General features: G+C 38.7%; 2 protein-coding genes across 4 annotated transcripts in view; one reads left to right on the top strand and one right to left on the bottom strand.

Moving 5' to 3' along the window:
- The window catches only part of gtpbp3 (GTP binding protein 3, mitochondrial), a 76,996-nt gene that overhangs the window by 15,280 nt on the left and 38,424 nt on the right, over positions 1-23,292 (bottom strand). The window contains exon 12 of one of the 3 annotated variants that reach the window (XM_061883501.1): positions 574-1,150. The exons of 1 other annotated variant lie outside the window; for it this stretch is intronic. The gene's annotated coding sequence lies outside the window, so the exon portion shown is untranslated. Of the gene's footprint in view, positions 1-573; positions 1,151-8,834; positions 8,854-23,292 lie in introns of those variants that run through there. One more of the 3 variants, XM_061883502.1, reaches the window with a different exon arrangement.
- Positions 5,570-17,278, top strand: plvapb (plasmalemma vesicle associated protein b). Its single transcript, XM_061883505.1, has 9 exons — positions 5,570-5,978; positions 6,050-6,223; positions 6,293-6,389; positions 7,663-7,864; positions 8,038-8,257; positions 15,370-15,519; positions 15,590-15,706; positions 15,900-16,007; positions 16,087-17,278. The coding sequence occupies exons 1-9, from the start codon at positions 5,604-5,606 to the stop codon at positions 16,093-16,095; spliced, it is 1,452 nt and encodes a 483-aa protein (XP_061739489.1). The 5' UTR covers positions 5,570-5,603; the 3' UTR covers positions 16,096-17,278.

The raw sequence follows: 23,292 nt of genomic DNA, 5'->3' as shown, positions 1-23,292 counted from the left end.
CGCATTTACATTGCACACCAAATTGGATGTTTTTGCCCTCAAGTGACACAGATCTGATTTTTTTTTTTTTTTTTTTGCAGGTCTAAAAGCTTCAAAGTGTAAAGTCCATATATATTACACTATATACAGTATATCCATTCGTACATCTCTTGAATTTATTTCACATAAAAACACTCATTTTTAAGGGGTTGCATCTTTTATTTTATTTTGTAATAGTAGCAACTTCATCCCGGTCAACTTTCTTTGTTTTCACTTTATCGAAGTGCGCATGCAAGTGAGGTGGGGCCACATTGGGGATATATGCGTTCATACTGGAGTCTGATAAAAAACAATTTACTTGCAGTGTTAACAGTCAGCTGGAGAAAATCAGATTTAAAAAAAACATTTATTTGGGCCACTTTAGGCTGCGGTGTAAACGTATTCATCGACAGTGTCTGTTCCAAAGTAGATGCACATGCGTCATGGCCAAAATCTCCATCTCGGTGCGAGAGGAGGGGGCTATAGTCCCTGCAACCCATCACCACAAATAGACTGCTCTCCTGAAGGAAACAGCGAATACCTTTTTTTTTAAAAAAATGTTGCCTTTACCAAGTAATACTGCTCTGTTTTGATATTGCCATATATTTTTATTATTATAGTTGTGCTGTAATGTAGAGGTGTATCGTATTATCTTTCTGATCGTTTGGTTAACTTATTGTGTGGCAGCTGTCACTACGATGCAGTACAGTTCAACAGTACACGTCAATGTATGTTTTTTCATTGTTACATTAACTATCTGTCAATGCGGTAAAAATACTATCTATTTTTACTTATAAACATTTTTATTTTATCGAAAAATTACAAAGATAAAAGTTATTTACTGTTTAACTCCATCCATTTCTACCGCTTTTCACTTTCGGGGTCACAGGGGGTACTGGAGCCTATCCCAGCGGCATCCGGGCAGTAGCACTGTACAGTGTACAGTGTACACTGTGGACAAGTAACCACCTCATCGCAGACTGTTCAACTCCATCCATCCATCCATCCATCCATCCATCCATTTCGCTTGTCCCGTTCGGGGTCGCTGGAGATACCTATCTCAGCTGCATTCTTGCGGAAATAGTTATTTCTATGCTGTCTACATAGTCGCCAGCAGGTGGCAGCATGTCTCCTAGAAATGAGGATGGAAAATACAAAGTATATTACAGATTTCAAGTGGATTCTACTTATTGTAGAGATACTATTTTTAAATTACAAACCCCGTTTCCATATGACTTGGGAAATTGTGATTAGATGTAAATACAAACAGAGTACAATGATTTGAAAATCCTTTTCAACCCATATTCAATTGAATGCACTACAAAGACAAGATATTTGATGTTCAAACTCACAAACTTTTTTTTTTGCAAATAATAATTAACTTAGAATTTCATGGCTGCAACAGATGCCAAAGTAGTTGGAAAATGGCATGTTAACTACTGTGTTACATTACATTTTCTTTTAACAACACTCAATAAACGTTTGAGAACTGAGGAAACTAATTGTTGAAACTTTGAAAGTGGAATTGTTTACCAATCTTGCTTGACGTACAACTTGTTGTCGTATTTTACACTTCATAATGCGCCACACATTTTCGATGGGAGACATGTCTGGACTGCAGGCGGGCCAGGAAAGTACCCGCACTCTTTTACTACGAAGCCACGCTGTTGTAACACGTGGCTTGGCATTGTCTTGCTGAAATAAGCAGGGGCGTCCATGATAACGTTGCTTGGATGACAACATATGTTGCTCCAAAACCTGTATGGACCCTTCAGCATTAATGGTGCCTTCACAGATGTGAAAGTTATCCATGCCTTGGGCACTAATGCACCCCCGTACCATCACAGATGTTGGCTTTTGAACTTTGCGCCTATAACAATCTGAATGGTTATTTTCCTCTTTGTTCTTGAGGACACCACGTCCTCTGTTTCCAAATATAATTTGAAACGTGGACTCGTCAGACCACAGAACACTTTTCCACTTTGCATCAGTCCATCTTATATGAGCTCGGGCCCAGCGAAGCCGGCAGCGTTCCTGGGTGTTGTTGATAAATGGCTTTTGCTTTGCATAGTAGAGTTTTACTTGCACTTAACAGATGTAGCGACCAACTGTAGTTACTGACAGTGGTTTTAGGAAGTGTTCCTGAGCCCATGTGGTGATATCCTTTACACACTGATGTCGGTTTTTTAATTCAGTACCGCCTGAGGGATCAAAAGTCCGAAATATCATCGCTTACGTGCAGTGATTTCTCCAGATTCTCTGAACCTTTTGATGATTTTACGGACCGTAGATGGTAAAATCCCTATATTCCTTGCAATAGCTTGTTCATAAATGTTGTTCTAAAACTGTGCGACAATTAGCTTACAAATTGGTGACCCTCGGAAGCTGCTTTTATACCCAATCATGGCACCCACCTGTTCCCAATTAGCCTGCACACCTGTGGGATGTTCCAAATAAGTGTTTGATGAGCATTCCACAACTTTATTTATTGCCACCTTTCCCAACTTCTTTGTCACGTGTTGCTGGCATCAAATTCTAAAGTTAATGATTATTTGCAAAAAAAATTTTTTTATCAGTTTTAACATCACATATGTTGTCTTTGTAGCATATTCAACTGAATATGGGTTGAAAAGGATTTGCAAATCATTGTATTCTGTTTATATTTACATCCATCACAATTTCCCAACTCATATGGAAACGGGGTTTGTACTTTTCAAACTTAATGCAACTTTTACACATTAGTGTCCACCAATTCCATTAGATAATTGGACAAAATGAAAGTTGAAAAGGTTATATGTATTAATGTTCGCTCTTATCTACTTGTGGTGTGAATATTACTTCAGTGCTAAAGACGTGTGTCTCCTGTCACTTATCTAAAGTAGTCTTTTTGTCTTATTCGTCCTCCTTCCTGTTTTGCATCTAACAAACGGCAGCCTGATAGTTCCTCACTTTCTGTCACTCACAGGCCTTCATAATTGAGGTTTTTCCCCAGACAGGGCATGTTGTTAGCGAGACAATAGGGAGCAGGAAAGCTTGAGGCCCAAAAGACCTTTCCCCTTTTTCCACCCTCATTGCTGCAGATAACAGCATGATTCTGTACTGCAGGGAGAATTTGTTATTCCTCAAGAATGACAGCTCCCTATTGTTTTCATTCCTTCACTCCTCCACTGCTATGACCCCTTTCCGTGCTGGCTTGGAACAGGATATGCTCTTTTCTTATTTTCTCCCTACAGTCTGGCCGCTGTGCTGAGGAATTCCCTCCCCATCTGATGAAGCTTCAATTATTTTCACCGATATATTTCATGTTTAGTGTTAACAATGCAACGTTACCAGTTTAAATAACATTTAGGCATCCCAGCAACTCATGTGCATGAAACACACTAGAACCACTTTACTTATGGATTTGATGCATGAAAGACACTAGAAACACTTTACTTATGGATTTGAGGTAGAATTTAGCAGTTCTACGTACTGTTTTGTTTTTTAATTACATCTTAAAACCGATTTATCTTGCCTGTGTTAGTTTTTTTTCCCCAGTACAACCTCACATTTGTATCCGTACAGTTATTTTCTCAACACATTGTACCTAAAATTTCACTGAAACATGTTCCAGTACACATCTTTTGTGCCTCAGTCTCACGTGGATTTTTTTCTTAACCTTATTCTATCTATTTTTGCCTAAATAATGCATTTTCAAGCATAAACATGGCTAAATAAACGGAAAATATCAAAATTGGCCACTGGAGGAGACCAAATCAATCAGAGCATGTTGTTCAGTAACATGGCCACTGATTGGTTGTAATAACTTGCATGATGTGCTGCATGTATCATGATCGATATTTAAGTTTGACTCACTCATATTTCATACAGTTTTTCCGGCGTTTTTGTGCATACACGCCATTTATGTCACAATGTCATGGCTTCAAATTTCACGTTGCAGCTTCGAGTGACTTTCAACTCAATTTCTCGGCTTCTGTTTGCTCCTACGTTTCACTCTTCCTTCGTAAGCAGTAGTTCATCCTTAGTACATTCAGCTTCAAAAAGATAAATTAGTGAATCGTCATTTGTCCAAAAATAGTCATATTCGTTGTACGTTTCCAAGTTTGCCATGATTAGAAGACACACGCCTTTTTTACGGCAGTAGGACACACGTTGCCAGATGTCGGAAGAATGTTGCTATGGAAACGCAAATAAATGCGCTGAAGAACTAGTTCCATCCATCCATTTTCTACCGCTTATTCCCTTTTGGGGTCACGGGGGGCGCTGGCGCCTATCTCAGCTACAATCGGGCGGAAGGCGGGGTACACCCTGGACAAGTCGCCACCTCATCGCAGGGCCAACACAGATAGACAGACAACATTCACACTCACATTCACACACTAGGGCCAATTTAGTGTTGCCAATCAACCTATCCCCAGGTGCATGTCTTTGGAAGTGGGAGGAAGCCGGAGTACCCGGAGGGAACCCACGCATTCACGGGGAGAACATGCAAACTCCACACAGGAAGATCCCGAGCCTGGATTTGAACCCAGGACTGCAGGAACTTCGTATTGTGAGGCAGACGCACTTACCCCTCTGCCACCGTGAAGCCCCAGAACTAGTTCCGGCAATGATTAAAATGACCAAAATATGGCACATGTATGAATGTGCTTGTTACAACTTTATATATAGACTTGCAGTGTGTATAAAAAATTAGCCACATTTTCCTATCATTTTTTATCATCTTTAAAATATTTTTTTGTAAAAGACTTGTTTTTTTGTCTCATGATTGTGAACGATAGGCCAAATTCCCCCAATAAAAGTGCAGTTCCCGTTTAAGAGTTTGTTACAGTAGTAGTACACACTGCAAAAAAGAGCTGACAAAATATAAGAAAAAAGGACTATATTTTGGGGGTTATATTTTGATATTGAAAAACTTGTGTGCTCACAACCTTGTATTTTAGTGATAAAAACTTAACTTAATTATGCCATAAATATGTATTTTATACCAGCAAGATTTTGATCATACAAGCAGGCCTGTAGGTAACAAATGATATATTGCAATGATTTTCAAACTGTGGTACGCCAAAGAATCCCTTAAGTACAGGGTCTTATTTTCCTAAATTCAGTGTTACTATTCAAACTATGTAATAATACAGTGGCCAAAATATTCAATATACGCCGCCTTGTTTTTGATGAATACTTAGGCCTACTATGCTACTGTATTTTAATGTTGGTCATTATGGTGGTACTTGTAGAGCCAAGTGTTTTCTAAGGTGGTACTTGGTGGAAAAAAAGTTTGAGAACCACTGATATATTGCATAACAAAGTTAGTGTTTGCTGGTATAACACGTTAAATATGGCTACAGTCTGTCTTGGAAGCCACAGCTCTATAATCCCAAGAATGTTTCCTTATTCCCAACGTTTTTCCTGCCTATAAATGAGAATAGACATCGACAACCAAGGTTGACTGACAGCACGCTTGCTGACTTTTCCATTCCCAAGTGTCTATTTTTGTAGTAATGACTTTAAGTATGCGTAGGTTGAGGCTGTAAATGTGACAGAGGTCGCTAAGGAGGGAGGAGGGAGGTGAGGGCTGGGCCAGAATGGACTGGAAGTGTGCCCCCAGCAGCATTTATAAACATGACCCCCTCTCGTCTCCCCACACTCTTTGTTTACATACGTGCTTCTTGGCACAACCTCACACTGGAAGGCTCCTCCACAAATCTTCCCGTTTTAGATTTGAAGGAAAAGCCGGCATTTGGCCCCCATACGTCATGTACAGTTCCAGCTACTCTCGGGCCAAATTTGGCCTGGAAGCCAGGGAGCCTCTGCACAAACCGAAAGGGAAGAGTTGCGGCTACTACATGAGGATCGTCTTCTTCTTCTCCTCCCTCATCCAGTCCCTCATCATTGTCAGCCTGGTGCTCTTCCTCATCTACGGGCAGCCCGAGAAGTCCGCCGAGGAGAAGCGAGTCAAGGTGAGCCACGTTCATTCTGATCTACTAAAAAGGAGTTGCTTTGGACCAGTAACCACCAGGATGTTGTGCAGGAGCTGCAGCAGGCCTTGAACAGCCTGAGCGAGAACAACTTCCAGCTGACTAAAGAGAAAAGCCAGCTGGGTGCTCTGCTCGGGACTCGCACTGCTGAGAAAGCTGGTGTGGAGAAGGAACTGGAGATGCTCAGAATTGTTGCGAACACTACTACTGAATTAAGGAGTAGACTAGTGAGTGATTAAAATAAATATTATAGATATTGTCTAAAATTCACTCATTTTGTAATTTTGCTTTTCTAGGCCCAGTGTGAGAGGCAGATTGCAACAACACGTAGCAGCATGGTGATGCGATGTCCTACTCCACCCATACAGCCACCTATTGTGGTCAATACTGGCAGTATGTATTAGAATACGCTACTGCATAAGTATTCTTTCTTTTCACTTAAGTATTCTAAAATTCCAAAGGATTTAAGAAAATACAACAAAAATGCTTAGTTTTACGAATTCAGTAATATGAATTGTGAGTGGCTCAAATGACTGAAAAATTGCAATATTTACATTTTTTTGGTCAAATTTCTGCAAAAAAATAGAGTTGCACTAAAAGGGGTCATATTATTATTTTCTACATTAAAAACACTTCTGGTCTACATAACATGTAATGGTGGTTCGTTGGTCAAAATTTTGCATAGATTATGTTTTACAGACAATCTTCAAACCGCTTTGGATACACCTTTTTGTGGGTGGTCTTATTTACATGCCTCCACTTTGAATGCGTCAACCTTGTTTTAGTTTTTAGCGCTTCCATGCAGAATTTCCTGACAGATTTAAATTGGAACTATACGCTACTTTTTATTAGAAATGGCAACAGTGGAGGATGCATGTGCTTGTACGAGCTAGTCTGAGATAAAGAAGGAACTTATTGACCACAGTGGCGGACACGCGCAAAGCTCTTAGGGGTAAATCTCTACCATATATGGAGATATCCACTTATATCACATTTGGGAACATTTCAAACAACTTGTTTGGTGGAAGTATGAAGGAAGGCAAGATTTTTTTTGTAAATATCTCTGCCATGCCTTCATGGTTTGATTTCACCTTTTCAGGACATATGCAGATCCCAAATACACAAACAGGTACCAATAGATACGAAACGGGGGGTTTGAATAATAGGACCATTTTAAATTTGTACATTTTATTCTCATGTATCCTTTAGAAATGAGTCCCCTCATTAATATTTAATACATTCACAACAAATGATCTGCTCAATTTCACCTTAACAGTTTTTTTCCACATTCAGCTTAACTTTCTCCTCCTGCTTTTGGACAAAAAAAAAATTCACGTACATTTTAAATGTTATTTTCAAATTTTGGGGGAAATGACACTGACAAAAAAAGTTAAATAAATGTTGCTGTCTATCATGTCTTGCACCTCCAGTCAGGTTCCTCCTCCTCGCGAGAGTGCTTTCCACTCCACTCTGCTCTCCAACACACCAGCCAGTTTTTCTCATGTATTGATTTATATCTCTTATCAGTATCAGATCAGTACACCCCTACTTACAAGCGACTTATCACAATATAGAGCTGCCAATTAACCTGAAATGCGGATTTGTGTAATGCGGGAGCAAATGTGAGCCATTTAAGACTGTGCTTGTATTATTTGTGATCTCTCAGGTGAGCTGAAAACACTGCAGAGCCTCAACGCTCAACAGAAAGCCATGATCGATCTGATCGAGGCTAACTTCACTCAGACGGTGCACTACCTGATTCAGGAGAGAGACAATGCCCTGAAAGACAGAGACATCCATCACCAAGACGCCATCGCTCTACGGAGACAAAACACCATGCTGGAACAGCAGCTCACAGCATACACAAGGTATTTTTTTTTGTGTGTGTGTGTGTGTGTGTGTGTGTGTGTGTGTGCGTGCGTGCGTGCGTGCGTGCGTGCGTGCGTGCGTGCGTGCGTGCGTGCGTGCGTGCGTGCGTGCGTGCGTGCGTGTGTGTGCATCTATTACACTCATAAATACATTAAACATGGTGTTTGAACAGGAAATGCAAAGAGGACTTTGCTCATTCTTTGGACGGGATCCAGACGGTGACCCGGGATTTTCTCAACAAAATCAACAACCTGTTCCCGCACCAGATGACCTTTCACCTCACCTGTGAAAGTCAGCAGGAGCAGATGGAGAAGATAAGGAACAGCTGTACAAACCTGTCCAGAGATGTGGAGAACAAGTTTCAGCTGTATTTGGACAACGTGGGCAACAAGGTGTGTATGATATGCTGTTTAATAACGTGCTGCACACTGTCAAAGGGCTTTTAATGATATACAGTCAGGGCATCAAACTCTTTATCATCATCATGACGGAAGCCCTCAGAGTGTCGCTTTATGTTATTCAATCACTCCAGGATCTTGTAATGTTCAAACTGTGCCAATTCAGGCATATTCGACCAATAAGGCAAACATTTGTTTATTGGGTTTTTACGGACTGACAAAAGTAAACACAAACACATCAAATTCTGGTTACACCCCACAAATTAAAAAAAAAAAACACTACATATGTATGTCTGTATGTAGGTGTATATTTATATACATGTGTTTATGTATGTATATACCAGGGATCTGCAACCCGCGGCTCTTTGTTCACTCTGATGTGGCTCAGCTGCGATTATTCCGGGAGGTTTCCGGATTTTAGCGCATCTCTCAGAAATCACCCGGTAATGACATTCACCAATTTACACCTGAACTTCAATAATGAGGGTGTGCAGTGATGGCAATCCCTTTAACCTCCTCGACAACATGTTGTCGCGCCCGCTTGTACATCACGAGATCTGCGTGTCGACTGGTCATTTTATGTTCAGCATCTGTCAACACACGAAAGTGACTGCAACACATAGTTAGTCAACAGCCATACAGGTTACACTGAGGGTTGTAATATAAACAATTTAACACTCTTACTAATATGCGCCACACTGTTAACCCACACCAAACAAGAATGACAAACACATTTCGGGAGAAGATCCGCACTGTAACACAACATAAACACAAAATAACAAATACCCAGAATCCCATGCATCCCTATTCTTCTGGGCTACATTATACACCCCGCTAGCACCAAACCCCGTCACCCCCAACCTCAACCGACGCACGGAGGGGGTGTATAATGTAGCCCGGAAGAGTAGGAATGCATTGGATTCTGGGTATTTGTTCTTTTGTGTTAATGTTGTGTTACAGTGCCGATGTTCTCCCGAAATGTGTTTGTCATTCTTGTTTGGTGTTGGTTCACAATGTGGCACATAATAGTAAGAGTGTTAAAGTTGTTTATACGCCCACCCTCAGTGTGACCTGTATGACTGTTAAACAAGTATGCCTTGCAGTCTTTGGCGTATGTCTGCAGAAGCCTCATACGACATGTGACTGGGCTGGCAAGCTGATTGAACGAGTTGTAGAGGGCGTCAAAGGCAGCGCCTTCATAGGATGCCTTTATTAATCCTGCAAATTTCGTGAGAATAGTTAATCTGACATTCGGTAGTCTCTCGGAATATTCGGGAGGGTTGGGAAGTGTGATGCTGTCAAGCAGCATTCATATAAAACTCACGGGCCTCACTATCATTAAATGTTCATATTAAGGTGCGGGCTGCGTGTCTGAGACCCCTGGTATACACATAGCACAAAGTAAAAAAACTCTGTATGCAGTGTTATTTCATTTTAAATTTCAAGAGTTTTGTGGCTCCCATTGTTTTCTTTATTTTGTGAAACGGGTCAAAATGGCCCTTTGAGTGGTAAAGGTTGCCGACCCCTGATGTATACAGTATGTGTGAGTACCGTATTTCCTTGAAATGCCGCCGGGAGGCTAATTAATTTAAAACCACTTCTCACTCCTGCGCTTACCAAAGGCATGCGGTAAAAGTAAGCATGCGCTAATTATTTTAAAACCTCTTCTCACTCCGGCACTTACCAAAGGTATGCAGTAAAAATTTGAGTGTGATGTAAGCTTGGGCCTTAAATCCTACTGAATAGTTCGTAATCTTCTTCCCTTTATGCGATTTCAAATTACCGGTATTGAAATCAGCCTCCTCCATTTTGAAAATGATGACAGGGGAAGTGTCACTCGTGACGTCACGAGTTTGACCAGGCGGTAATACTAAGCATGCGCTAATTATTTTGGGAAACGAGTTTGACCCGGCAGTAATTCAAGGCAGGCGCATACTATATGCCCTGCGGCAATTCAAGGAAATACGGTATGTATGTAAATATATATATGTGGATATATATGTATGCATGTATGTATCCATATATACGTGTGTGTGTGTGTGTGTGTGTGTGTGTGTGTGTGTGTGTGTGTATATATATATATATATATATATATATATATATATATATATATACACCGTATTTCCTTGAATTGCCGCGGGGGCGCTAATTAATTTAAAACCTCTTCTCACTCCGGCGTTTACCAAAGATATGCGGTAAAGGCAAGCATGTGCTAATTATTTTAAAACCTCTTCTCAGTCCGGCGCTTACCAAATGCATGCGGTAAATTTAGGCCTGCGCTTATAAATTTGAGTGTGAGGTAAGGATACCATCATAAAAAGCACATTTAATAAAAAAAAATGTATTATGATCTTACCTTTACTTATAAATGAAGTCCATGCGCAGCTCCTTCTGATCAAAAGCATTGATAACTTGTTTATAGAAGTCTTCCTTATCTTTCTTCAGTTTTAAACGTCTCTCTGTCTCAATGGAGATCTTCCATTATTACTCCTGCTTCGATTGAAAGTCCAGTTTAGAAAACTGTCTTATTTTAGATATGTAATCCTCCATTTTAAAAGTGCAAGCGAGAGGAAAAAATAAACGATCGCTGCTCACTCTCGCTGCATGCCCTAATTATTTTGCGGAACGGCAGTAATTTTAGGCAGGCACATACTATATACGGCAATTCAAGGAAATACGTTATGTGTATGTATGTATATACAGCATATATATGTGTGTGTATATATACACGTATGTATGTATCTATATATACGTATGTATGTATCTCTATACAAGTGTGTATTTATATATAGAATATATATACTGTATATATGTGTGTATATATATGTATATATGTATGTATATACATATGTATTTTTATGTATGTATATCTATGTATATATATGTATGAACATATATATATATATATATATATATATATATATATATATGTGTGTACATATATATATATAGATATATCTATATGTATGAATGTATATATATATTTCTATATATGTACATATATATCTATGTACACATGCATATATATGTATGTATATATACATGTATGTAGATGTACGTATATATGTATATATATATGTGTGTATGTATGTATATATGTGTATATATATGTGAGTATATATATAAGTATATATGTATATATTTGTATGTATATGTTATATGTATGTATATATATATGTGTATGTATGTATGTATGTACAGTATATATGTATATATATATATGTATATATGTATGTATAATTATGTATATATATGTGTATATATACACATATATATGTGTATATATACACACATATATATGTGTATAAATGTATACATATATATGTGTATACATATATATATATATATATATATGTGTGTATACATATTTACACATATATATGTGTATATATATGTATATATACACCTATATGTATATATACATATATATGTGTGTATATATACATGTATATGTATGTATACACATATATATGTGTATAAATGTATACGTATATATATATATGTGTATACACATATATATATGTGTATACATATATACACATATATATGTGTTTATATATATGTATATATACACCTATATGTATATATACATATATATGTGTATATATATAGGTGTATATATGTGTATATATATCTATGTGTATATACACATGTGTGTATATGTATACATATGTATGTATATATATATGTATATATAAAAATGTGTATATATATAGGTGTATATATATGTATATATGTGTATATATATAGGTGTATATATATGTGTGTATATATAGGTATATATATGTATATTTGTATAGGTGTATATATGTGTATATATATATATATAGGTGTGTATATATGTGTATATATATAGGTGTATATATATGTATGTATATAGCTGTATATATGTGTATATATATAGGTGTATATATGTGTGTATACATATATATATGTGTATATATATGTGTGTGTGTGTATATATATATATATGTGAATATATATATATATATGTGTGTATATATATATACACATACATATATATATATGTGTGTATATATTAGGGGTGTGGGAAAAAATCGATTCGAATACGAATCAAATCGTTTACGTTGTGCGATTCAGAATCGATTCTCATTTTTTTTTAAACAATTTTTTTTTTATAGAATCATTCCAACAAACCACTACACAGCAATACCATAAAAATGCAAACCAATTCCAAAACCAAACATGACCCCGCAACACTCAGAAGTGTATGTTAATATATATAAGTATATATGTGTGTGTTTATATATGTGTATATATGTGTGTATATATATATATATATATATATGTATATATATATATTTACATATATAAGTATATATATGTGTGTGTATATATATGTGTGTGTATATATATATATATATGTATGTATATATATATATATATGCATATATATGTATATATAAATGTGTGTATATATGTGTACATAAATATATGTATATATATATGTGTGTGTATTTATATATGTGTATATATATGTATGTATATATATGTATGCAAATATATGTATATGTATGTACATACATATATGTATATATATACGTATATATATGTATGTATATATGTATATATATCTATATATATATATATATACACACACATGTATATGTATATATATATATATATATACATACATATATATGTACAGTATATATGTATGGGAGCCTATAAAGGACAGTATATTTCACCTTAGGGGGATGACTCCAGTTATTTAATATTTATGTAAGAATCTAATCTAAGAGAGAGTGAGAGGACAATAGCTTATAAAGTTTAACAATTTACTATACACACAAACATACAATAATCAAGACATTAATTACACTTTAATCACTCTTCCCCACTCACACGCTACCTCCCCAATAGAACAACCCACACTAATCCAATCACACAACACACACACTGGTGAATCGGTGGTGCACTTAGGGGTAGTGAGTTGCAATTGCTGGATACAAAGAGATGGAGAGGGGGGACACCTCCCTTTGTGGAGTAGAGATGGCGGGGGAAAGCACGCCGTGGCTTCCGTTAGCACAAGTCAGGAGGTCCAGTCATATGTATATATATATATGTATATATATATATATTTATATATATATATATATATATATGTATGCATATATATTTGTGTGTATTTATATATATATGTGTATATATATGTATATATATACATATGTATATATATATGTATGTATATATATATATGTATGTACATACATATATGTCTGTGTATATATATACGTATATATATGTATGTATATATATATATATATACACACACGTGTATATGTATATATACATACATATATATATATACTGCGATGAGGTGGCGACTTGTCCAGGGTGTACCCCGCCTTCCGCCCGATTGTAGCTGAGATAGGCGCCAGCGCCCCCCGCGACCCCGAAAGGGAATAAGCGGTAGAAAATGGATGGATGGATGGATATATATATATATATGTACAGTATATATATATGTATATATACATACATATATATATATATGTACAGTATATATATATAGATATATATATATATATGTAGGTGTGGGAAAAAAAAAATCACAAGACTACTTCATCTCTACAGATCTGTTTCATGAGGGGTTCCCTCAATCATCATCTCCTGATGATTGAGGGAACCCCTCGTGAAACAGATCTGTAGAGATGAAGTAGTCTTGTGATTTTTTTTTATTTTTTTTTTCCCACACCTACATATTGCGCTCTACCACGGTATCGAGCACTATTCTCTGGATAATCCAATCAAGACATATATATATATATATATATATATATATATATATATATATATATATATATATATATATATATATATATATATGTACAGTACATATGTATGGGAGCCTATACCTCCCCAATATAACAACCCACACTAATCCAATCACACAACACACACACACACACACACACACACACACACACACACACACACACACACACACACACAGTCCAACTTGGGCCAGAAGATTGTTCGTTGCGGTCCTGGTGAATCGGTGTTGCACTTAGGGGTAGTGAGTTGCAATTGCTGGATGCAAAGAGATGGAGAGGGGGGACACCTCCCTTTGTGGAGTAGAGATGGCAGGGGAAATCACTCAGGAGGTCCAGTCATATGTATATATATATATATTTATATATATATATGTATGCATATATATATGTATGTGTATATATATATATATATGTATAAATACATATATATATATGTATAAATACATTAACATATATATATATACACATACATATATATGCATACATATATATGTACATATTTATATATATATGTGTATGCATATGTATATATATGTACATATGTATATACATATATGTGCATATATATATATATATGTACATATATACACATACATATATATGTACATATATATATATATATATATATATACACACGTGTGTATATATATATATATATACACACACACACACATACATACATATATATATATATATATATATATATATATATATATATATATATATATATATATATATACACACATACACACAGTGGGGTAGCAAGGGGGAAGAGGGGTTAGTGTGTCTGCCTCGCAATACGAAGGTCCTGAGTAGTCCTGGGTTCAATCCCGGGCTCGGGATCTTTCTGTGTGGAGTTTACATGTCCTCCCCATGTATGCGTGGGTTCCCTCTGGGTACACTGTCTTCCTCCCACTTCCAAAGACATGCACCTGGGGATAGGTTTATTGGCAACACTAAATGGTCCCTAGTGTGTGAATGTGAGTGTGAATGTTGTCTGTCTATCTGTGTTGGCCCTGCGAAGAGGTGGCGACTTGTCCAGGGTGTACGCCGTCTTCCACCCAATTGTAGCTGAGATGGGTTCCAGTGCCCCCCGCGACTCCAAAGGGAATAAGTGGTAGAAAATGGATGGTTGTATTCTGTTTATATTTACATTTAACACAATGTCCCAACTCATATGGAAACTGGGTTTGTATCTCATTCATACTGAATTTGTTATATATTTGGACACTACTGGTAGAAAGCGTTGCATCAGCTGTCAACATCCAGTTAGAAATAAACATCATCACTTTTGTCTTCATCTCACAGGTGGCTCAGATTCAAGCCATGTCCAGTCGTCTGGAGGTGCAGCACACACACCTGACCTCTGACCTGCAGCAGTGTGAACACAACCACAGCGAGACGCTGGCCGAGAGCAACAGGCAGCTTCAAGCCAAGCAGAGGACTCATGACGAGAAGGTTGTTTCCAACACACCAAAGTCTGTCTCCATCGCAGACTTCCAAACTGACACATGCTGCTCTAATTCAGATGGAGAAACTGCTGATCGAGCAGAACCGGCTGAGAGAACAGAAACAATTGCAAGAAAACACTTTGGCCCTGAGAGAAAAGGAGCTGCAGAGCCTGAGGGCATCGCCTAATTGTAAGGTGAATGTTGTCACCTTTGCTTCTTTCTCCACAACATTGAGGGAAGTGCTGGACCACAGATGGCCCGTGGTGTGTGTACTCAGCATTCAGCAGGAATCTGAGGGCAGCAGAAGCAGGAAGGATGGGCGGCCGAGATAACAACTCTGGTCAAAGGTTGTCAGTGTGACTTGGTAAATGAAGTCATGTTGTCCAGGTCTCTCCGTGGAAACCTGCGGGAGTGCAGTCTGTGCCGCAGCTCAGCAGGCAAACTGTCGCTAATTGGCCTGCCTTACAAGCGCCAAGCATCAGCAAAACTCTGACGGTAACTTTTTACCTCTTCTGGCTCCTGCAGTCTGTACTGTGTGATATTTCATCTTAATCTTTTACCTTTTCTCTTCCAGGTGAGATGAAAAGCAACAGGAAATAATCAGCAGAAGCCATAGTGATGTAAAAACTGTAAAGACCAAAAAGTTAAGGATTTTTGGCTTTTGGGCAAACTTCAAATGATACAGTAGCTTACTTCACTGTTTTATTACTTACCAAAAACATCTACTTTAGTTTTTTAAAAACACATTTTTCAAGGAGATGGTCAAATGTCCTTTAGTGTGGACAAAAATATGTTTGAAGTTTGGAATTTTGTGAACATTATAACTGTTTTCAATGACCTTTTGCAGTGTGTTTACATATTTTAACATCTAATACTTAAAGGGGTACTGCACTTTCTTTGGAAATTTGCCTATCATTCACAATCCTTATGTGTGATAAGCACACATATTTTCTTTTTTGTATGCATTCTAACACATAGATCAGGGGTCGGGAACCTTTTTGGCTGAAAGAGCCATGAAAGCCAAATATTTCAAAATGTATTTCAGTGAGAGCCATATAATATTTTTTTAACACTGAATACAACTAAATGCGTGCATTTTTGAGACCAGCATTTTTAGAGAATAATAAGTCTCTTATTCTTTTAAATAACATGGTTATTCTAAAGCTAACCAGTAATAAATATAATACTTCTTACCATTAATGCGACTTCTTGAACGGGTGCGACAGAAAACGAATTGTTGGATTAAAATGCATGAGAATGTTTTATAATTTGAAAGTTTTTTTTAACACTGTGATTACCAGCGGAATTATTCATAACTTATCGTGTTGAGCAATGTCAGCTAAGATTTATCTGAGAGCCAGATGCAGTCATCAAAAGAGCCACATCTGGCTCTAGAGCTATAGGTTCCCTACCCCTGACATAGATGAAGGCTAGCAAAAACCAGCCAACATTAGAGCTAATGGGAGTCGCTCAATTCTGCCTATAAAGACTCAGAAACACATTCAACAATGTTTTATATACATGCTGTAATATAGTAACATTGTAATAATAGTTAATATTTATGTATTTTGCTTATTTTAGTGTACTATGCTAAGCTGCATTGTTAGCTACCTCAAATGTGCCATATTTTAGGAATTAGAAAGCATCAAAAAAGAAAGACATCTGTTTTTGTCTTCCATAAGGATTGCGAATGATTGGAAACATTCCAAAAGAAAAAGTTCAGTTCCCCTTTCAATTGTGAAAAAATAAAGACTGATATGATAAGAGTATCAGATAACATAATATGTAACAATGTTCTAAACAATCTTGTAACTATATTTGCACTCTAAGGACATCAAGTAATTGATATGAAATGTTTAAAGAAAACAAGGTTGTAACAGTATCTCTGCCGGTCCAATATATAATATAGCCTGCAATGCAGGAAGTCTCTTTTCAATCAATCAATCAATGTTTACTTATATAGCCCTAAATCACTAGTGTCTCAAAGGGCTGCACAAACCACTACGACATCCTCGGTAGGCCCACATAAGGGCAAGGAAAACTCACACCCAGTGGGACATCGGTGACAATAATGACCCAGTGGGACGTCGGTGACAATGATGACTATGAGAACCTTGGAGAGGAGGAAAGCAATGGATGTCGAGCGGGTCTAACATGATACTGTGAAAGTTCAATCCATAATGGATCCAACACAGTCGCGAGAGTCCAGTCCAAAGCGGATCCAACACAGCAGCGAGAGTCCTGTTCACAGCGGAGCCAGCAGGAAAACATCCCAAGCAGAGGCGGATCAGCAGCGCAGAGATGTCCCCAGCCGATACACAGGCGAGCAGTACATGGCCACCGGATCGGACCGGACTCCCTCCACAAAGGAGAGTGGGACATAGAAGAAAAAGAAAAGAAACGGCAGATCAACTGGTCTAAAAAGGGAGTCTATTTAAACGCTAGAGTATACAAATGAGTTTTAAGGTGAGACTTAAATGCTTCTACTGAGGTGGCATCTCGAACTGTTACCGGGAGGGCGTTCCAGAGTACTGGAGCCCGAAATGAAAACGCTCTATAGCCCGCAGACTTTTTTTGGGCTTTGGGAATCACTAATAAGCCGGAGTCCTTTGAACGCAGATTTCTTGCCGGGACATATGGTACAATACAATCGGCAAGATAGGATGGAGCTAGACCGTGTAGTATTTTATACGTAAGTAGTAAAACCTTAAAGTCACATCTTAAGTGCACAGGAAGCCAGTGCAGGTGAGCCAGTACAGGCGTAATGTGATCAAACGTTCTTGTTCTTGTCAAAAGTCTAGCAGCCGCATTTTGTACCAACTGTAATCTTTTAATGCTAGACATGGGGAGACCCGAAAATAATACGTTACAGTAGTCGAGGCGAGACGTAACAAACGCATGGATAATGATCTCAGCATCTTTAGTGGACAGAATGGAGCGAATTTTAGCGATATTACGGAGATGAAAGAAGGCCGTTTTAGTAACGCTTTTAATGTGTGCCTCAAAGGAGAGAGTTGGGTCGAAGATAATACCCAGATTCTTTACCGTGTCGCCTTGTTTAATTGTTTGGTTGTCAAATGTTAGAGTTGTATTATTAAATAGAGTTCGGTGTCTAGCAGGACCGATAATCAGCATTTCCATTTTTTTGGCGTTGAGTTGCAAAAAGTTAGCGGACATCCATTGTTTAATTTCATTAAGACACGCCTCCGGCTGACTACAATCCGGCATGTTGGTCAGCTTTAGGGGCATGTAGAGTTGGGTGTCGTCAGCATAACAGTGAAAGCTAACACCGTATTTGCGTATGATGTCACCTAACGGCAGCATGTAGATGCTGAAGAGTGCATGGCCAAGGACCGAACCCTGGGGAACTCCACACGTTACCTTAACGTAGTCCGAGGTCACATTGTTATGGGAGACACACTGCATCCTATCAGTAAGATAAGAGTTAAACCAAGACAGGGCTTAGTCGGACATACCAATTCGTGTTTTGATACGTTCTAATAAAATATTATGATCGACAGTATCGAAAGCAGCGCTAAGATCGAGGAGCAGCAACATAGATGACGCATCAGAATCCATCGTTAGCAATAGATCATTAGTCATTTTTGCGAGGGCTGTCCCCGTGGAGTGATTTGCCCTGAAACCGGATTGAAAGGTTTCACATAGATTGTTAGACGCTAAGTGTTCATTTAACTGCTCCGCAACAATTTTTTCGAGGATTTTTGAAATAAAGGGAAGGTGAGACACCGGTTGGTAGTTTACCATGAGGTCAGGATCGAGGTTAGGTCTTTTAAGAAGAGGATGAATAACCGCTTTTTTGAATGCTAGGGGAACAGTGCCCGAGGAAAGTGATAAGTTTATAATATTTAGCACTGATGGACCTAATAATACAAAGAGCTCCTTGATCAGTTTCCCAGGAAGAGGGTCAAGTAAACATGTTGTTTGTTATATTCCATTTACACGTTGTAACAATTCCTCTAATGTTATTTCCTCAAAACAAGAGAAACTATTTTGGAGGGCAGTATCCGCCGTATATACAATCGTGTCAGTGTTAATAGAACCCCGTTGTAGCTGGGATGCATTGTCTTTAATCTCCTTTCTAATGACTTCAATTTTCTTACTAAAGAATTGCATAAAGTCATCAGCTGAGTGGGTGGAGCTACTGGAAGGAGTCCCTTGTTGGGTTAGCGATGCTACCGTACTAAACAAAAATTTAGGATCGTTTTTATTACGGTGGATGAGATTTGAGTAATATTTAGCTTTAGTTAAGGTAAGCATGCGTTTGTAAGTTATTAAACCATCACTCCATGCTTGATGGTGCACCTCAAGTTTAGTCGTGCGCCATTTGCGTTCCAGCTTTCTGCATAATAATTTCTGAGCTCTAGTTTCTTCTGTAAACCACGGGGTGCGCTTTTTTGGAGCTTTTTTTAACTTTAGCGGTGCTATGTTATCAATGGTTTCGCGCAGGGCGTTGTTAAAGTTGTTAGTGAGGTTATCAATAGAGCCCACATACTTTAGGAATGGTGCCATTACCGAGGGCAGTAGGTCAGCAAGAGTTGTCGTTGTGGCCGTATTAATGTTGCGGCTGCTATAGCAGTTATTATTATTATTAGTTTGACGAACATGCGTCTGAACCTCGAATTTTATAAGGTAATGATCGGACAATACTTTAGTGTACGGGATTATCGTAACTTTGGAAACGGTGATACCCCTGACAAGCACTAGGTCTATCGTATTACCGTTGCGATCAATCAATCAATCAATCAATGTTTACTTATATAGCCCTAAATCACTAGTGTCTCAAAGGGCTGCACAAACCACCACGACATCCTCGGTAGGCCCACATAAGGGCAAGGAAAACTCACACCCAGTGGGACGTCGGTGACAATAACGACTATGAGAACCTTAGAGAGGAGGAAAGCAATGGATGTCGAGCGGGTCTAACATGATACTGTGAAAGTTCAATCCACAATGGATCCAACACAGTCGCAAGAGTCCAGTCCAAAGCGGGTCCAACTCAGCAGAGAGAGTCCCGTTCACAGCGGAGCCACCAGGAAACCATCCCAAGCGGAGGCGGATCAGCAGCGCAGAGATGTCCCCAGCCGATACACAGGCAAGCAGTACATGGCCACCGGATCGGACCGGACCCCCTCCACAAGGGAGAGTGGGACATAGAAGAAAAAGAAAAGAAACAGCAGATCAACTGGTCTAAAAAGGGAGTCTATTTAAAGGCTACAGTATACAAATGAGTTTTAAGGTGAGACTTAAATGCTTCTACTGAGGTGGCATCTCGAACTGTTACCGGGAGGGCATTCCAGAGTACTGGAGCCCGAACGGAAAACGCTCTATAGCCCGCAGACTTTTTTTGGGCTTTGGGAATCACTAATAAGCCGGAGTCCTTTGAACGCAGATTTCTTGCCGGGACATATGGTACAATACAATCGGCAAGATAGGATGGAGCTAGACCGTGTAGTATTTTATATGTAAGTAGTAAAACCTTAAAGTCACATCTTAAGTGCACAGGAAGCCAGTGCAGGTGAGCCAGTACAGGCGTAATGTGATCAAACTTTCTTGTTCTTGTCAAAAGTCTAGCAGCCGCATTTTGTACCAACTGTAATCTTTTAATGCTAGACATGGGGAGACCCGAAAATAATACGTTACAGTAGTCGAGGCGAGACGTAACAAACGCATGGATAATGATCTCAGCGTCTTTAGTGGACAGAATGGAGCGAATTTTAGCGATATTACGGAGATGAAAGAAGGCCGTTTTAGTAACGCTTTTAATGTGTGCCTCAAAGGAGAGAGTTGGGTCGAAGATAATACCCAGATTCTTTACCGTGTCGCCTTGTTTAATTGTTTGGTTGTCAAATGTTAGAGTTGTATTATTAAATAGAGTTCGGTGTCTAGCAGGACCGATAATCAGCATTTCCGTTTTTTTGGCGTTGAGTTGCAAAAAGTTAGCGGACATCCATTGTTTAATTTCATTAAGACACGCCTCCAGCTGACTACAATCCGGCGTGTTGGTCAGCTTTAGGGGCATGTAGAGTTGGGTGTCATCAGCATAACAGTGAAAGCTAACACCGTATTTGCGTATGATGTCACCTAGCGGCAGCATGTAGATGCTGAAGAGTGCATGGCCAAGGACCGAACCCTGGGGAACTCCACACGTTACCTTAACGTAGTCCGAGGTCACATTGTTATGGGAGACACACTGCATCCTATCAGTAAGATAAGAGTTAAACCAAGACAGGGCTAAGTCTGACATACCGATTCGTGTTTTGATACGTTCTAATAAAATATTATGATCGACGGTATCGAAAGCAGCGCTAAGATCGAGGAGCAGCAACATAGATGACGCATCAGAATCCATCGTTAGCAATAGATCATTAGTCATTTTTGCGAGGGCTGTCTCCGTCGAGTGATTTGCCCTGAAACCGGATTGAAAGGTTTCGCATAGATTGTTAGACGCTAAGTGTTCATTTAACTGCTCCGCAACAATTTTTTCGAGGATTTTTGAAATGAAGGGAAGGTGAGACACCGGTCGGTAGTTTACCATGAGGTCAGGATCGAGGTTAGGTCTTTTAAGGAGAGGATGAATAACCGCTTTTTTGAATGCTAGGGGAACAGTGCCCGAGGAAAGTGATAAGTTTATAATATTTAGCACTGATGGACCTAATAATACAAAGAGCTCCTTGATCAGTTTCCCAGGAAGAGGGTCAAGTAAACATGTTGTTTGTTTTATTCCATTTACACGTTGTAACAATTCCTCTAATGTTATTTCCTCAAAACGAGAGAAACTATTTTGGAGGGCAGTATCCGCCGTATATACAATCGTGTCCGTGTTAATAGAACCCCGTTGTAGCTGGGACGCATTGTCTTTAATCTCCTTTCTAATGACTTCAATTTTCTTACTAAAGAATTGCATAAAGTCATCAGCTGAGTGGATGGAGCTACTGGAAGGAGTCCCTTGTTGGGTTAGCGATGCTACCGTACTAAACAAAAATTTAGGATCGTTTTTATTACGGTGGATGAGATTTGAGTAATAATTAGCTTTAGCTAAGGTAAGTATGCGTTTATAAGTTATTAAACCATCACTAAATGCTTGATGGTGCACCTCAAGTTTAGTCGTGCGCCATTTGCGTTCCAGCTTTCTGCATAATAATTGCGATGCGTGGGTACATTTATTATTTGTGTGAGACCACAGCTATCAATTATAGTCTGGAGCGCTACGCACAGTGGGTCTGATGGGGTATTCATATGGATATTAAAGTCCCCCATTATGATTATATTATCTGCGTGTGTCACTAGATCAGCAACGAACTCTGAGAATTCATTGATAAAGTCCAAATAGGGCCCTGGGGGGCGGTAGATAACAGCCAGGTGTAGAGGCAGCGGTGTGACAGACTTCATCAAACGATTTATATTTATTATTTATGTTAGGACTACCCTGCGATAAGGTGGCGACTTGTCCAGGGTGTACCCCGCCTCCCGCCCGATTGTAGCTGAGATAGGCGCCAGCACCCCCCGCCACCCCAAAAGGGAATAAGCGGTAGAAAATGGATGGATGGATGTTAGGACTAAGGTTAAAGTTTTCGTTGTATATTAGTGCGACCCCCCCATCCCTTTTAAGCGGACAGGCAATATGCGCATGTGTAAAGTTAGGAGGACATGCCTCATTAGCGCAAAAAAGTCGTTTGGTTTAAGCCAATCTTTTATTAAAGATTGGCTTAAACCAAAGATTATTAAAGATATTATTCTTCACAATTTCCTAAACACATTT

This window comes from Nerophis ophidion, linkage group LG22, assembly GCF_033978795.1.
Source record: "Nerophis ophidion isolate RoL-2023_Sa linkage group LG22, RoL_Noph_v1.0, whole genome shotgun sequence".
NCBI lineage: Eukaryota > Metazoa > Chordata > Actinopteri > Syngnathiformes > Syngnathidae > Nerophis > Nerophis ophidion.
Note: the sequence above shows the minus strand (reverse complement) of the source record. Positions and strands in the feature narration are given on the sequence as shown.

Coding starts and splice junctions, on each gene's coding strand:
- plvapb (XM_061883505.1), top strand. CDS start 5,604: ATGGACTGGAAGTGTGCCCCCAGCAGCATTTATAAACATGACCCCCTC. Junction 6,224..6,292: donor CTGAATTAAGGAGTAGACTA/GTGAGTGATTAA, acceptor TTGCTTTTCTAG/GCCCAGTGTGAGAGGCAGAT. Junction 6,390..7,662: donor TATTGTGGTCAATACTGGCA/GTATGTATTAGA, acceptor GTGATCTCTCAG/GTGAGCTGAAAACACTGCAG.